This window comes from Cotesia glomerata, linkage group LG5, assembly GCF_020080835.1.
Source record: "Cotesia glomerata isolate CgM1 linkage group LG5, MPM_Cglom_v2.3, whole genome shotgun sequence".
Lineage (NCBI taxonomy): Eukaryota > Metazoa > Arthropoda > Insecta > Hymenoptera > Braconidae > Cotesia > Cotesia glomerata.
In genome coordinates, this window is record NC_058162.1 from 1,551,836 (window position 1) to 1,568,219 (window position 16,384).

General features: G+C 24.3%; 1 protein-coding gene across 2 annotated transcripts; it reads right to left on the minus strand.

Moving 5' to 3' along the window:
* Nucleotides 1–1,632: 1,632 nt before the first annotated feature.
* On the minus strand, nucleotides 1,633–13,446 carry LOC123265456 (Kv channel-interacting protein 1). 2 transcript variants are annotated; one of them, XM_044729243.1, is made up of 6 exons: nucleotides 13,164–13,446; nucleotides 12,066–12,214; nucleotides 3,965–4,034; nucleotides 3,797–3,867; nucleotides 3,350–3,622; nucleotides 1,633–1,899 (listed from the first exon to the last, which is right to left on the minus strand). In XM_044729243.1, the coding sequence occupies exons 2-6, from the start codon at nucleotides 12,084–12,086 to the stop codon at nucleotides 1,852–1,854; spliced, it is 483 nt and encodes a 160-aa protein (XP_044585178.1). In that variant the 5' UTR covers nucleotides 12,087–12,214; nucleotides 13,164–13,446; the 3' UTR covers nucleotides 1,633–1,851. The 2 variants fall into 2 exon arrangements, with proteins under 2 accessions (XP_044585178.1, XP_044585177.1); XM_044729242.1 differs by lacking the exon at nucleotides 13,164–13,446 and having other exon boundaries at nucleotides 12,066–13,015.
* Between the last annotated feature and the right edge of the window lie 2,938 nt (nucleotides 13,447–16,384).

Here is a 16,384-nt window from a genome sequence, read left to right on the forward strand (position 1 = left end):
AAAAATTAACTCCAATTTTAATTTTTTTTTTTAGTTATAAATTTAATACATTAATGTAAATAATTATAATTTATAATTTTTAGATCAAAAAATTATACAGAAATAAAATTTAGAAACATAAAAAAAAAAACTGTTAAATCAGATTGTAAGAATATTAGATGAAATAATTGAGAACTTAGTTAAGTTAATAGATAAAAAATTTGATTTCAGTAATATATATTCGTAGTATAAATAAAGTGATTGATATTACATGTTAATATTTAATTATTTAAATTCTTTATTATTATTCAACTGGAATTCACTTACATTTTTCTAAATATTATATCTATATATCAATATGTGTCCGTGTAATAAAAAAAAATATATATATGTGTAACTATATGGAATTAATGAAACATTCTCCGAAATTTATATTCGTGATTGTAAATTATTATAAAAAATTAAATATAATTTTTCATAAAATTAACATTTAATATAAAACACATATTTATTGAAAATTTTATAAAATAGAATATAAATTAAAGAGTTTAAAAAATAGTGAGTATATTATTTTTAATTTTTATTTTTCTGTAATTTAAGTAAATTTGAGTAATAATTTATTAGAGGATTTTTAAAGTATAAAAACAGAAAATTCCAACAATAAAATCGTTTTTTTTGTTGTTAAATATTTCGGCAGTGCTTAATGAATCGTTAGTAACTACAATAAAATATATCACAAAGTGGATAATAAAAATTTTCCTATTTTTAAAAATAAAAAAAACATTAATTAGTTAATAGTAAAATTTTTTAATAATGTGCAGAATGTTTCATGAATCCACAATTAATAATTTTATTTACACGGGCAATACTTGTCACAGCAGAGTGATTTGTATAAACTATCAAATAGTTTATAGGATAAATTCTTTTTTAGTAAAAAAAAGTCAAAGAATTTATCATGATTTTACAATAATAATAGTTTTAAAATATTTTATTTAATAATAAACATTACATACTTACTCCATATTACTCTCATACTAATAAACTTTTATTCTTTATTTATATCGCGTGAAAAATGCCAAAAAAGCGTACAAAAAATTATTTTTTTTATTACAATACATCAAAATAATTCGACATTAATAAAGCAATATAATAAATACAAAAAAGTCATCAAAAGAAAATTTTTTTTTAATTTTTATAAAATGGTAAAAATATTTTTTAAATTTTATTTGACTGGAATTTTTGAAAATTGTCAAAATTATTTTTTTAGAACACAAAATTAAAAAATTTTTTTATACGCCCTTTTGGCATTTGTCACGCAATATATTATGAAATCGTTTTAAATAACGACTGATAATTAAGCTAGTAACAAAAAAGATTTCTACGTAACATTTACGGCGGGTTATATTCCGTATCACCCGAATATGAAGGATGATATTTTACCGCTCTCCCTGAATAATATTTTAAAAATTATTCTATTAATATCATTTGATTTTTCACATTACCTATATGTGTAATTAGATTTAATATTCACTATGTTATAGTTAATAACTAAAGTAATAAATTATTTTATTCGGCGCTGGGTGTTAGTAATTGACAATTACAATCAATTGTAGGAATTTCGTCGTAACAACAGAAATTTAAAACTCGGTAGTATTCAAAGTTCTTTTTAATTGTCTCGTACGGAACTTTTTCAATGGTAATAGTGATCATGAATATACATGAATTGAGTCGGCAACAGTTGGTAATCGATGGAACTAACGGAATGGTACCAATGATTAATTTTAAATTGAACACGTAAGGCGATGGTGAAGATGATGATGATAATAATGATCGCTGATCAGTTGATCGCACAAGATTTACATTAGCCGGAGATCAGAAGTCACAGTCAAACATTGCGAGAGATCGTGTGATCACTTCGTCCTGTAATTATAATTAAAAGTTAGCAATTTTTATTGTCAATTATTTGAGGAAAAAAAATTTCTGGAATAATTACAGTTGTCATATATATACTGTACCGATTTTTATTATGTAACATCATAAATTTTTAAATCTTTAAATCTGACAATTGTTATTTTTACAACAATTTTTTTCTGTCATTAGAAAAAATTACTATTGAGAAAAAAATTAACTTTAATGATCTCAAAAAATTATTAATGATGCGAAAAAATTAAATTGATATATAATAGTTGAAATAACTAAGAAATTACCTTGTATCGTGTGAAATATTGACATTTTTAAAGATATAAGCTCATCCTTATATTACACTCATCGAGACCTTTCATTTGAGTACCCACATCAATTTTTCATATATTTATATATTTTATATATATGTATATATGAAAAATATATCAAAAATGCATGTGGGTACTCAAATGAAAGGTCTCGATGAGTGTAACACCAGGATGAGCTTATATCTTTAACAATGTCAATAGTTCACAAGATATTTGATAAATTCCACTGTACTTTATTAACTATTGATATTTTTAAAGATATAAGCTCATCTTGATGTTATACTCATCAAGAGATTTCATTTGAGTACCCACATGCATTTTTGATATATTTTTCATAGATACATATATATAATATATATAAATATATAAAATATATGAAAAATTGATGTGGGTACTCAAATGAAAGGTCTTGATGAGTATAACATGGGAATGAGCTTATATCATTAAAAATGTCATTAGTTGACAAGATAGCAATGTCAGTTCTTAATTATTGACATTTTTAAAGATATAAGCTCATCCCGAAGTTACACTCATCATGAGCTTTCATTTGAGTACCCACATGCATTTTTGATATATTTTTCATATATATATATATATATATATATATATATATATATATATATATATATATATATATATATATAGTATATATAAAATATATGAAAAACTGATATGGGTATTCAAATGAAAGGTCTTGATGAGTGTAACATCGGGATGAGCTTATATCTTTAAAAATCTCAATAGTTCACAAGATACAAGGCTATTTCGTAATTATGTATCTAGAGATAGAGAATTTCCGAATGCAGTCTAAATATTTGTAATAAATTGACTATAATAATAAGCGTAATTAAAGTTAATCTGATTTATTTCTACACCTAGAGATGTAAATTAAAAAATTCTAAATTTCTAAAAAAAAATAATTAATTAATTAACTAAAAAATAATTTTTTGTCATTAAAAATTTGTTGATTTTCTTTTAAATTATATTTCTTCTATAAAAAAAAAATACTTCAATAAAAATATTATTTCTTCAGCTGAAGAATAAAATTTCTAATAATTTAAATTTTTTTAAGAAGAATACAATTTTTTCTGAAAAGTAATTTTTTCTCTGAGTGTAATGATAAGAAATAAAGTACTTACTCTAAGGCAGCTTTCGATGAACTCCTCTATCGTAATTACACCATCATGATTAAGATCGAGTTTTTCAAAGACTCTATCTAACTGTTCTTTAGCTTTACGCTCTTCTTCCGCAGGATGTTTGCGGCCCATAAGTTCATGCACAGCCGTGACAACTTCTCCCAGTTCGCCCCTGGTAATACATCCGTCACCATTAATATCGTAAAGCTTGAATGTCCACCTAAGTTTCTCGTAAATGCTACCTCGCAGTAGCGTCGAGAGAGTAACAAGTAGATCCTGAAATACGAGACATAACAGCAATTACACTATTTTATTCTTCTTAAATTACTATTATTATAATTGAATCATAAAGATGATTTTATAAGAAGAAAAAGAAGCTTCAATAGTATAATAAAAGTTTTTATAAAATATATTATTAAAAAATGATAAAGAAGAAATATTAACAATTACCCTGAAGCTGATGGCCCCATTGCAGTTAACGTCGAAAGCTTTGAATACGTAGTGAGCATAAAGGCTGGAATCTACAATAGAACAACGTAATAAAATCCTCTTATTTTATTTTGTTTCTTTTCTTCCAATTAAATGGAAAAAGTGAATAATTGTTTAATTTAAACTCACTTCCGTGTGGAAAAAACTTTGCATAAATGTCTTTGAATGACTCTTCTTGAACAACGCCCTCCGGGCATTCCTTAAAACAGATGAAAAAGTAACTTTAGGCTTTCTTTTAGTATATATCTTTATATTTATATATATCTTTTAAAGAAAAGTAAAACAATTTTACACCTTCAAGAAAGTATGAAGTTTATAACTTTACTAAATTTATAAAGTCTTATTTATACTGTGAATAGTTTTAAAGTTTAAAGAACAAAATGTCAATTACTATAAATATATATATATTTTTTTTTAATAAATTGATATTAATTCATTAATTATAATTATAATCACTAGCAACCTTGCAGTCACTTTGTGACTGCCGAGACTTGTAAACTATAAATAAATAAAATTTTGCTTTATTAAATAATGACTTTTGTTAAATTGCACTACACTTTTTTAACTATTGATATTTTTAAAGAAATAAGCTCATTTTGATGTTACACTCATCAGGAGCTTTCATTTGAATATCCACATCAATTTTTTATATATTTTTCATATACACATATATATAATATATATATAAATATATGAAAAATTGATGTGGGTACTCAAATGAAAGGTCTCGATGAGTGCAACATCGGAATGAGCTTATATCTTTAAAAATGTTAATAGTTAAGAAATTACAATGTAGTTTAACATAATTAAGAAACGATCTTGTATCGTGAGAACTATTGACATTTTTTAAAATATAAGCTCATCTCGATATTACACTGATCAAGAGCTTTTATTTGAGTACGCACATGCATTTTGATATATTTTTCATATATACATATATATATATATATATATATATATATATATATATATATATATATATATATATATAATATATATAAATATATAAATATATGAAAAATTGATATGGGTACTCAAATGAAAGGTCTTGATGAATGTAACATCAGGATGAGCTTATATCTTTAAAAATGTTAATAGTTAAGAAATTACAATGTAGTTTAACATAATTAAAAAACGATCTTGTATCGCGAGAACTATTGACATTTTTTAAAATATAAGCTCATCCCGATATTACACTGATCAAGAGCTTTTATTTGAGTACGCACATGCATTTTGATATATTTTTCATATATACATATATATATATAATATATATAAATATATGAAAAATTGATGTGGGTACTCAAATGAAAGGTCTTGATGAATGTAACATCAGGATGAGCTTATATCTTTAAAAATGTCAATAGTTTACAAGATATAAGGTAATTTCTACACTACACAATTTTTTAGCTTTCTTTAAATTCATTAAAAAATTTTTTAAAAAACCTCTATAGATTTATAAATAATTTTTTTTTATGTTTATAAAAGAAAGTAGAAATATCAAAAATCATTTTAATGAAAAAAGAAGCTATATTTATCATAAAAAAAATTTCTTAGGCAATTTTAATGAATATTCTTATTATTAAATCAATTTTTATTAGAACTCTGAGAAAAAAATTTTTTTTTGAAAAAAATCATAATTTTTGTGACAAAAAATTAATTTTATTTTAAAAAAGTTTTCTAAATTTGAGAAAAAACAATTTTGGATGAAAATTTTTAAGTTGTTTATTTAAAATTGTTTTTTTATCCAAATTTGGTGAACACTTTTTATTTCTTTAGCTAAGAAATAAAATTATTGAAAATTTCTAACAAATTAATTTTTTATCACAAAAATGTTAATTTTTTTAAAAAAGACATTTTTTCTCAGTGAAGTTTACCTAAATTAAGCTAATTATTATTTATTAAAGCTAATAATTTATTATCAAAGTTCTGAATTTTTAGAAGATGGCTAAAGAAAGATTGAAGAAGAAAACGATGAGATCTTATCAAGAAATCGTCAAGAAGTCAAAAACTTGAAGAAAAAGTAAAGCTAAGTCTGTCAAAACCTAGATTTATTTTTAAGATCATCCCGTACGTGAGTTGCATACAAAAAACTGTGGAAAGCTGAGTCGTTTAGTGACACCGAGTTGCACCCGCTCAATTCGCGGATGAATAAATAAAAAAAGCTAAAAAAAATCAAATGGTAATCTCTGATGCAAAGAAACGCGGTGAGACTTTTGTTATTGCCATAAAATTATGCATCCGCAATTTTCTCAGTGTGTAAAATTTATGAGTGGAAAAAAAATATTTATGAATGTCTTTTTAATTTCTATTTTGCATTCAAACTTTTTTTAGTGCAAGAAATAAAATTTTTTTTATAGTAAATTTTTTTGAAAAAAATGTAAAGCATTTTTATTGTTTTTATAATTTTTCTTTTTTATAGAATCCTTCGTAAAAGATTTTTTTATCTGTTCTATTTAAATGCACTGGATTTAATCTGAAATAAAAATTTTTATTTTTGATCAATATCAAAGATAATAAATCCGTCATGACTCGCTATAAACTTTTAATTATCCTGATAAAAGCTCGGTTTATTCATGCATAATAAAAACAGATACTGTCCAGAAGTAGATTGACAAGACCGATAAACTTGTAATCGACCTGGAATCGATCTACTTTATATATGTTTGCATATGTAGAATGATGTTGATGTTTGTAGAAGAATAATACGCTCACTTGTCCAAAAAAAAATAATTCTAAAGCATATTTCAAAAGTTTACAAGAGCATTGTTAAAAGTTCTTATACTTAATTAACCTGTTGCGTGTTTTTAAGAAAATAACGATGAAAATAATTGAGTACTTTTTGATATTTCTTTTAAAAATTAAAAAATAAAATTTTATTGTTAAAAATATTGTACTAAATTTTATTTTCTGAATCATAATTTAACTAGCAACCTTGCAATCACTATGTGACTGCCGTGAATTGTGAACTATAAATAAATAAAATTTTGATTTATTATATAATGACTTTCATTAAATTGCACTGTACCTTCTTAAATATTGACGTTATTTGAGATATAAGCTCATCCCAATGTTACACTCATCAAGAGCTTTCATTTGAGTACCCACATGCATTTTCATATATTTTTCATATATACATATATACAAAATATATAAATATATGAAAAATTGATGTGGGTACTCAAATGAAAGGTCTTGATGAGTGTAACATCGGGATGAGCTTATATCTTTAAGAATGTCAATAGATCGCAAGATACAAGGTAATTTCTTAATTATGTTAAATTGCACTGTACTTTCTTAACTATTTTCATTTTTAAAGATATAAGCTCATCCTGATGTTACACTCGTCAAGAGCTTTCATTTGAGTACCCACATGCATTTTCATATATTTTTCATATATACATATATATATAAATTATATAAATATATGAAAAATTGATGTGGGTACTCAAATGAAAGGTCTCGATGAGTGTAACATCGGGATGAGCTTATATCTTTTAAAATGTTAATAGTTCACAAGATACAAGGTCATTTCTTAATTATGTATGTAGAGATAAAGCATTTTCGAATGCAGCCTAAATACTTATCATAATAAATTGACTATCGGTAAGAATGATATGAAACCTTGAAAAGACACAAATTCAAGTCAAGACCGTTCCAATAACACTAAATTTCACTAAAAAAGCCGATTTTATCATATGACTATCCCGAAAACAAAATTTTTCTTATTCTCTTAATAATATAGATAATATCGCAATAAATCGTTTATTCGAGTATTGAAGTTAGTATACTCTCTCTTATATTTAACACTAAATTTATGATAAAAAACATTATTTTAGGAAATGAATCTGTCGTAAGTACAAATAAAATATTTGCTGATGATATATCGTAAATAGTAAACAAATTTAGTATTTATGTACTTCCGATGCCATTATTGTATACCTTTTATTATAAAATAAATTATTATACAAACTGGAAATAGAGCGAAAGTGAGGAAGTGAGAGGAACTGAGAAAAGGGTGAAAAATAAAAAGGGAAGAAAAAGACAGATGGGCTTTATCGATTACCTTTCTTTGAATATGACGTCATGAGTGAGTGTGGCATAAACTTAACTCGAGAACTAACAGTTTTTCTCTTTGACATGTATTTCTATGTGAAATAACATTCCTTTAAGGGCAAAAAATTTTAAACTATCTCTTTAATACTAAAAAAAACATAAAACTTCTTTTCCTTATTAAAATAGTTAAATTTTTGTTTTAGAAAATAGTTTTAAATTTTTTGAACAATGGTGGGGAATTATTTTTAAACTTAATCAATAAAGTCGCCACCCTAGAAATATTTGTACTAGTTAAATTAAATTTTTTATGAATATAAAAAACTGTATAATTTTTTTATTAATAATTTTTAATAGAGGAAGAATTTAGTAGCAAGTTTATAAAAAAATATTTTGGATAATTTATGAAGAGGTACTTTTTTAAAATTAAGCTCTTAATTTATGAATGAAGTAGATCGAACGTTTTTCACCCCCTTCGAAAAAAAACGATCAATCTGAACATATGTACGGCTATAACTCCTCTATGAATAAACGTGTCAAAGATTTATATGGTCCATTTCCTAACATGATCAATTAATCATACGACGGTGTATAAAAAAAGATAGCTTTTTTTCATTCATGATTGGTTGAGAAACAGAATGTGACAATAGAAACGTTTTGAAATTTTATCAAGAATAATAACAATATTTTTATGAACTGCAAAAATTTTTTACAATAGAGAAAAAATAATTTTTTAAGCAAAAAATAATTTCTTTAAGCAAAAAATCACTTTTTTTTTTTTACTGTAACGAAATTAGCTCGGAGATTGGCTAATAAGAGCTAATAAGAGCACCGATATGATAATATAATAATGTGGAGCCATATATAACTGTATATAAAACTTTAATAGGTGCTGGTGTGGCTTTTTATAGGAAATTACCAACTTTTGTAATCTAAACTACTAAATAATATATTTAGGCAATATTCATGACCTCATATATGACCTTATTAGGTTTAATACTAAAAATTATTTGATTTGAATATATATATATATATTTATTAGGGTGTGCCAAAATATAACTCCCGTGGAGAACCTTTTAAAATTAGAATTTTGAGTTCCACTTTTAACAGGGGCTGCGTTTGGGCATTTCCTAAGATATTTTGGTGTGAGACGATGTATTAGATTTTCATAGAATTTTTTAACAGAAGCTTAGTTTGGACATTTCCGGTGAAAATTCAAAATTTGGCCGGAAGTGCCCAATTAAATCTCCTGTTAAAAATCCTATAAATAATCAAATGAATCCTCTCACTCCGAAATATCTCAGGAAATGCCCAAACACAGCTGCTGTTAAAAGTGGAACTTAAAATTTCAATTTTAAAAGGTTCTCCACGGAAGTTACATTTTGGCACACCCTAATGAATATATATATATTCAAATTTAATTAATTTTTATAATAAAATTTTTTACTGCCACTTTTTGTCAATAAAATTAATGTTAAGAATAAATAAAGAAAGATTCCTCCAAAGGTCTATAAAATACTCAACAATTTTTTGATAAATTAAATTGAAGCTTAAAAAATATTTTGGAAAGATTGCATATAAAATTTTTTAAATGTGGAATTTATTTTTTTATTTAAAAAAAAATCTTAAAAATTCTCAGATTAATTTTAGTAAAATTTTTTACGTACGGAAAAAATATCACTTTTGTCTTTGAACATTTCTTTGTTTCAATTACAAAATAAAAATATGTACAATTTAAATCACAAATGATAATTGAAATTAATATTTAAAAACAAGTCAAGTATTTTTTTTTTCTAGCGCGCCAATTGTGAATCTATTGCACATGCTTTGACGTTAGCGCTGGGACTGTGCTTTACTGTCTGCTCATGAAATACGCTCGTCTTAAATATTTTACTATTTTCATCAATTATGGACACGCTTACACGATATAAGAAGTAAGTTTATATCTCAAAGACATGAAATAAACAAGCTTGATACTTTAACTAGTCTTTTAAATGTTTTTCAGCAAAAAAAAGTTATTTTCTTACTAAATCAAAAATGCAAACTTATTTTTTAATAAACTTCTTACGAGGGAAGTAATAAATTTGCAAAGTTATTTTCAGCCAAATTTTTATACTAATTTTATTCTATCTCTTAAATTTCTTCTAGTTTTTGACATAAAGTTAAATTTCCATATAGATAAAATAGTTTTATTGAATTTTCAAGAATTTTACTGCACATATCTTGAGAAGATATAAACAGTTGTTACATATTGCGCTTAGTTTCAGAAGAGAAACATATTTATCGTGAAATAAAACTCTAATTACACATTACAAATTTTTTTTAAAAATAAATATCAAATTTTATGCAATAAAATGATAAATTTTTGTGAAAAAACGTAATGATAGTTTAATTAGACAATTTTTTAATTTAATATTAAGAAATTTTAACTCTCAAAATTAAAAAAAAATGTATAATTATAAAGATAATTTACTTTAAAATATTTTTTGTAAATAAAAAATAATTTTTTTTTAAACTTAAAAAATTCCGTCCGACTAATTTTATTATTTCTACTTGTTTAAAATATCTCCAAGTACCCGCAACTCTACGAATCAAATAAAATGTCTAATTCTTGACAATTCTCCGAAAGCTAAATGTCATGTACCTACACATTTTCTGGGTACACGTCGACACTTCAATAGATGAAATCGCACATAAATTCTGTCGTTATCATCATTGCTTTTCGAAGCTACATAATGCTCAAAGTTTCAGATTTCTGCAGTGCATAATAGTTAATAGTCGGTCTATTATCGTTAGTATAGACTTGGAACAGACTAATAATGTAAGATAGTGTATCTGAAGCACTTTTGTTTATTGTTGATGAGTCTATATCAGATGTACATTTTGAATGAAATAACGTCATTCAAACGTGCGGTTTCATATATATATGCCGAGTAAGTGTATCAATATGTAGCTTTGATGTCTATTATTATCTCAAGTTCTATGAATAAAATCTATATCTCACAATCGGCATATGTTTATTAACATTTCTTCTTTTCTATACAAATAAGTCTCATACAATTTATTATTCATTCATGATTATTCTGTATAATATTTATTATTAATAAATATAAAAAATATTTTTAGTAAATTGACTTTGATATTATGAAAAATTTAAGTTAAATTTTTTAAAACTGTGAAAAATTTGTTAATTTACAAATTCTGCTTTATTAAATATGGAATTTTGTTAAATTGCACTGTACTTTCTTAAATATTGATATTTTTAAAAATATAAGCTCATTCTAATTTTACACTCATCAGGAGCTTTCATTTGAGTACCCACATCAATTTTTCATATATTTTATATATTTATGTATGTATGAAAAATATATCAAAAATGCATGTGGATACTCAAATAAAAGTTCTTGATGAGTGTAATATCGGGATGAGCTTATATTTTAAAAAATGTCAATAGTTCACAAGATACAAAGTCTTTTCTTAAGTATGATAAATTGCACTGTACTTTCTTAACTATTGACATAATTAAAGATATAAGCTCATCTTGATATTACACTCATCAAGAGCTTTCATTTGAGTACCCACATCAATTTTTGATATATTTTTCATATATACATATATATAAAATATATAAATATATGAAAAATTGATGTGGGTACTCAAATGAAAGGTCTCGATGAGTGTAATGTCGGGATGAGCTTATATCTTTAAAAATGTCAATAGTTCACAAGATATTTGATAAATTCCACTGTACTTTATTAACTATTGATATTTTTAAAGATATAAGCTCATCTTGATACTACACTCATCAAGAGCTTTCATTTGAGTACCCACATGAATTTTTGATATATTTTTCATATATACATATATATATAAAATATATAAATATATGAAAAATTGATGTGGGTACTCAAATGAAAGCTCTCGATGAGTGTAACATCAGGATGAGCTTATATCTTTAAAAACGTCAATATTTCTCAAGATACAAGGTCATTTCTTAATTATGTATCTAAAGATAGAAAATTTATATAATTTTTTTCTCTATTTTTTTTTTTTCAATCTTATATTTCTCCATTAATCATAAGCTATTTAAATCTCAACCCGAATAATAATTTATCAAACTTATTAGTAGAAACATCAAATTTATCAGTGAATAAATATATGTAAGTAATATAAATACCTGTTTGAAGCCACGATACATCACGCAAATCTCCTGCCTCGAAAACTTTGTTTGCCTGAGAAGTTCTTCAATAGCCACTGGTCGAGTGGCTTGATGCCTAGCACGTGAGCTTTCAAACTCAAAAAGAGCCTCCTCAGGGCCTGGTGAATCTGGTGGTGTTGCCATACTTTTAATGTCGCTTTTATATTATATTTTCTAAATATACTCCGAAGTGTAAAATAATTAAAATTCAAAAATCTAGTCGTAACATTTAAATACTTTTCTACAGATAAATTACCCGAATTCCTAAGATATATAAATTCTAAATAGTTATCCTAAAATATTGCTACAACTCGTTATATTAATTTCATACCAAAAATTCATACAATTTAGGAAATAAATATATAACATCTAACATTGCAATAAAATTATTTTTTTTATAAATAATAAATGGCATAGTTAGTATTCAGAATGAACACAATTGTTCTTGCATATTAAAAAGGAAAGTAAAGGTACTTTACTTTATATTTAAATTTTTTTAGTAAAAAAAATGATTTACAATTAAACGTAATTGTTTTTTACAACATAAAATTTTTTTTTTAAATTAATAATAATCATGCCAAATATTTACATTTGAATTAACAAGCCAAAAAATATATTTCGATAACCACGACCTGCGCTGTCCGCCAGAGTCACTTCGATACTTGGTGAGTCGATAAAATACGACCCAGCTATCTAGACCACGAGGGAAACAACCTGGTTTTAATTGTACATATTGTCTATACAACAGCCACCGGACTATCTTGTTCTCTCCTCGATGTAACTCTTGCTAAACAATCTACTATTGTAACTGGTTATCTTTCTAGTGCCACTAATGTCTACATATTTCTAATTTAAAGCATTTCATTTGATTTAATTATATTGTCTGTTAGTAATTCTAAAAAATTTGAATTATCCATCAATTCATTCATTCATTATTCATACCTAATAATAATTAACAAAATTATTTTAATTTTATTTTCAATATCTACTGATATGGAAATTTTTAGAGTAAGCAAAATTATTCTAATTAAAATATTTATTATTATTTTTAAATTTAATGTGTAGGAGTATGCTCACATAAATTTATTTAAAATTTTATTTTTAGACAACCGAATAATTGTCCCTGTAACAGCTTCTTCTTATTTATTTATATACTTCCTTATTGATTGATTGATTGTTGTAATTAAACTTGAATTACAGATAATACCACTGGCTCCGATATGTTTTTAAAATACCCACTAACTATTAACATATCACAGTGAAATTATTTTATTGCAACTTTTATCATAATTGTTTTGATTAAATAACATTTAATTCTGTAATTCATTAATCAATTTTCATAATTAATTATTTTACAACAGGAAGACAGACTTTTTTTATGGCGTTAAAATAAAAATAAACCCGATTGCTTTTTCTTATTATTTTAAAACATTTCTTCTTATTGGACGGATATTTATTTTAATGATATCTTAGGTTAATGCCATTTATGACATAAATCGTATGATGGAATATTTGTAATAACTAAGAAGGCAACAATTCAAAACTTTGTTATAATTTATCCAAATATTTTCAATAAAAATAAAGATAAATTATTTTAGTTTTTTCATTTATAAAGTGAAAAAAAAAAAATATTCTTACTGTATATTTTAAGAATAAAAATCTATTTAAAAATGTCCTTCAGTTAGGTCATGGTTGCTTGACTTTCTTGACATTATTCTAGTAGTAATCAATTTAACGATAATCGTTGTTGTCAAAATCTTCAAATTTTATTCAGTAAAAAGATTGATAAAAAGTTTAATTTTTATTATCTTGGACGACATTGCGAATAAATGTTAAACTCTTCTAGATTTTTTTTTTAAACACTTTTCTTCTTTTTTTTTTTAATTTTTCTTTAAATTATCTATCACTGCTCCGATTTTTTCGATGGTTTGTTTATTAGTCTAGTTTATAACTGATTAGCACTAAAAATTATGACACTGAAATTGACAGTAGACATTTTTTTAGAATTTTATAGCAATTAAATTATTACAAAAAAAATTTATTTAATAAATTCTACATGTAAAAATTAATAAAAATTATAAGTAAAAATTTTTAATAATTAATTTAGCAGATATTTATTAATTTTTAGAATTTTTTTAACAAATAAATTATAGTAAAAATAAATGAGAAAAAAAAATTGACGTAGAAATTTTAATAAATTATAAATGCAATTTTTTAAAAATAATCAGGAAAGATTTAATTGTTAAATAAAATAAAAAAATTATCAAGTGACTGCTAACTTAAATATTGTATTTTTATAAGAATTAGTTTAGCAGATATTTATTAATTTTTTTAACAAATAAATTATGGCAAAAATAAATGAGAAAAAAAAATTGACATTTAGAAATTTTAGAGCAATTTTTTAAAAATAATTTTTTAGAAAAGATTTATTTGTTAAATAAAATAAAAAAATTATCAAACTGCTAACTTTAATGTCGTAATTTATTGTAATGATTTGTTAAAAAAAAAAAATTTTTTTAAATTGACAGCTAACTTCAGTATCATTAAAAAATTAAATAAAATTCCACTCTTATAATTTAATATCAATAATTAATAAATTAATATATAACCCACAAACTTATTTTCCACACAACGGTTGTTTGTAATTCTTGGAGACTATTCATAAAATTTTCACCCACGTTATTAATTTTTCCTTTTTAACTTTTCTATTTCTGCTTGAAAATGAATCTCTTTCCACGTACATGCATGTATAAAACACTTAACTTGAAGAGAAGGCGACGGCGCACAATAAATGAAAAGTGTGGCTGCGCTGTTTCTAATTCTCACGTTTAATAAAAAAATAAACACACTATTTTATTAAATAAACATTAAAAAAAATAATCGATTAATAATAACGATTTTTTGTCGTTTAAATTTGTTTCAGCAAAGATAAGCACGAAGAAAATTAACAACTGTAACGTGAAAGATTCCGTGTACACACTCGCTGAACAACTTTTAATTTGAATAATTAAAATACAATCGACCGAAACGAAAAGCTCACGTACTGTACGAGTGTAGCAAGTAACACGAGTCGAACTGAGCCCGGCCTTGGATTAAATGTTATCTAGTCTTCTCCGCAGTGTCAAACGGCCAACACTACACTGGTATTGCTCCGAGAGGGTGGTAAGCTCGCCTCCTCTCCTCTGGCGTCGCTTTTGCTCATTTTCTCTCTTACTTCCTCTCTTTCCCTTCCCTTTCCCTTCTGCGCGAGCTTTCACTTCACATTTACTGTACACGTCCTATATATAAGCTGTCTACTACTCACACGTCTACAATTTGCGCTCCCTTAAGTGTATGCTAACATCTTGGGCTTTCTTCGCTCCCGAATAATCATTAAGGCCTCATGTGCCTTGACATTTAATGATACTTTTTTATTATACTCTGCTGGTGTGTATTTTTATAAAATTTTTATTAAACAAACAAGACAAAGGGCCTTTTCATACAATTTTAGGCGGAGTTTTTCATACCCTCCTTTGTATTTGTGCGGTGGAGCTTTTGTGAAAGAAATATATTTCAATCAAGAAAATTATTTTGGAGAATTTTATGGAATGATTTTTTTTTTTTTTTTCCAGTGCGGCTTAATTTGGAATATGTTTATGACTTTTAATAATAATAATAATAATAATTAAAATTAATTTACCAGATATTTAATAATTTTAAAAATTTTATAGCAAATAAATTATGGCAAAAAGAAATCAGAAAAAAAATTGACATTTAGAAATTTTAAAAAATAAAAAATGCAATTTTTTGGAACAAATTTTTTTGATAAATAAAATTGAAAAATTGTTAAGTGACTGCTAACTTTAATGTCATTAATAATAATAAAGTTAGCCGACATTTTTGATTTTTTTATTTTGCTTCGTTTATTAAATTATAACTAAAAAATATTTTTTTTTTAATTGCACTTGCAGTTTTTCTAATTTTTTACTTGTCAAATTTTATTTTTTTATCTTTAGTAATGATTTTTTTTCAATAAAAAAAATTATAAAAATTTTTAAATGTCGGCTAACTTAATTTTCATTGACATTAAAGTTAGAAGTTCAATAACAATTTTTTTATTTTATTTAACAAGAAAATTTGTTCCAAAAAATTTTTTTTAAAAAATTGCATTTTTTATTTTTTAAAATTTCTAAATGTCAATTTTTTTGCCATAATTTATTTGTTAAAAAAATTATTAAATATCTAAATTAATTTTTATAATTGGGTGACATTAAAGTTAGCTGTTTTGACCATTTTTTATTTTTTTTTTTAACAAACAA

Excerpts from the sequence above, each read along its gene's own strand:
- LOC123265456 (XM_044729242.1), bottom strand. The coding sequence starts at position 12,230 with ATGGCAACACCACCAGATTCACCAGGCCCTGAGGAGGCTCTTTTTGAG. Across the intron at positions 4,035-12,065 it reads TGTATCGTGGCTTCAAACAG|GAATGCCCGGAGGGCGTTGT; the intron begins GTATTTATATTA and ends ATCTGTTTTAAG. Across the intron at positions 3,868-3,964 it reads AAAGTTTTTTCCACACGGAA|ATTCCAGCCTTTATGCTCAC; the intron begins GTGAGTTTAAAT and ends GTTCTATTGTAG.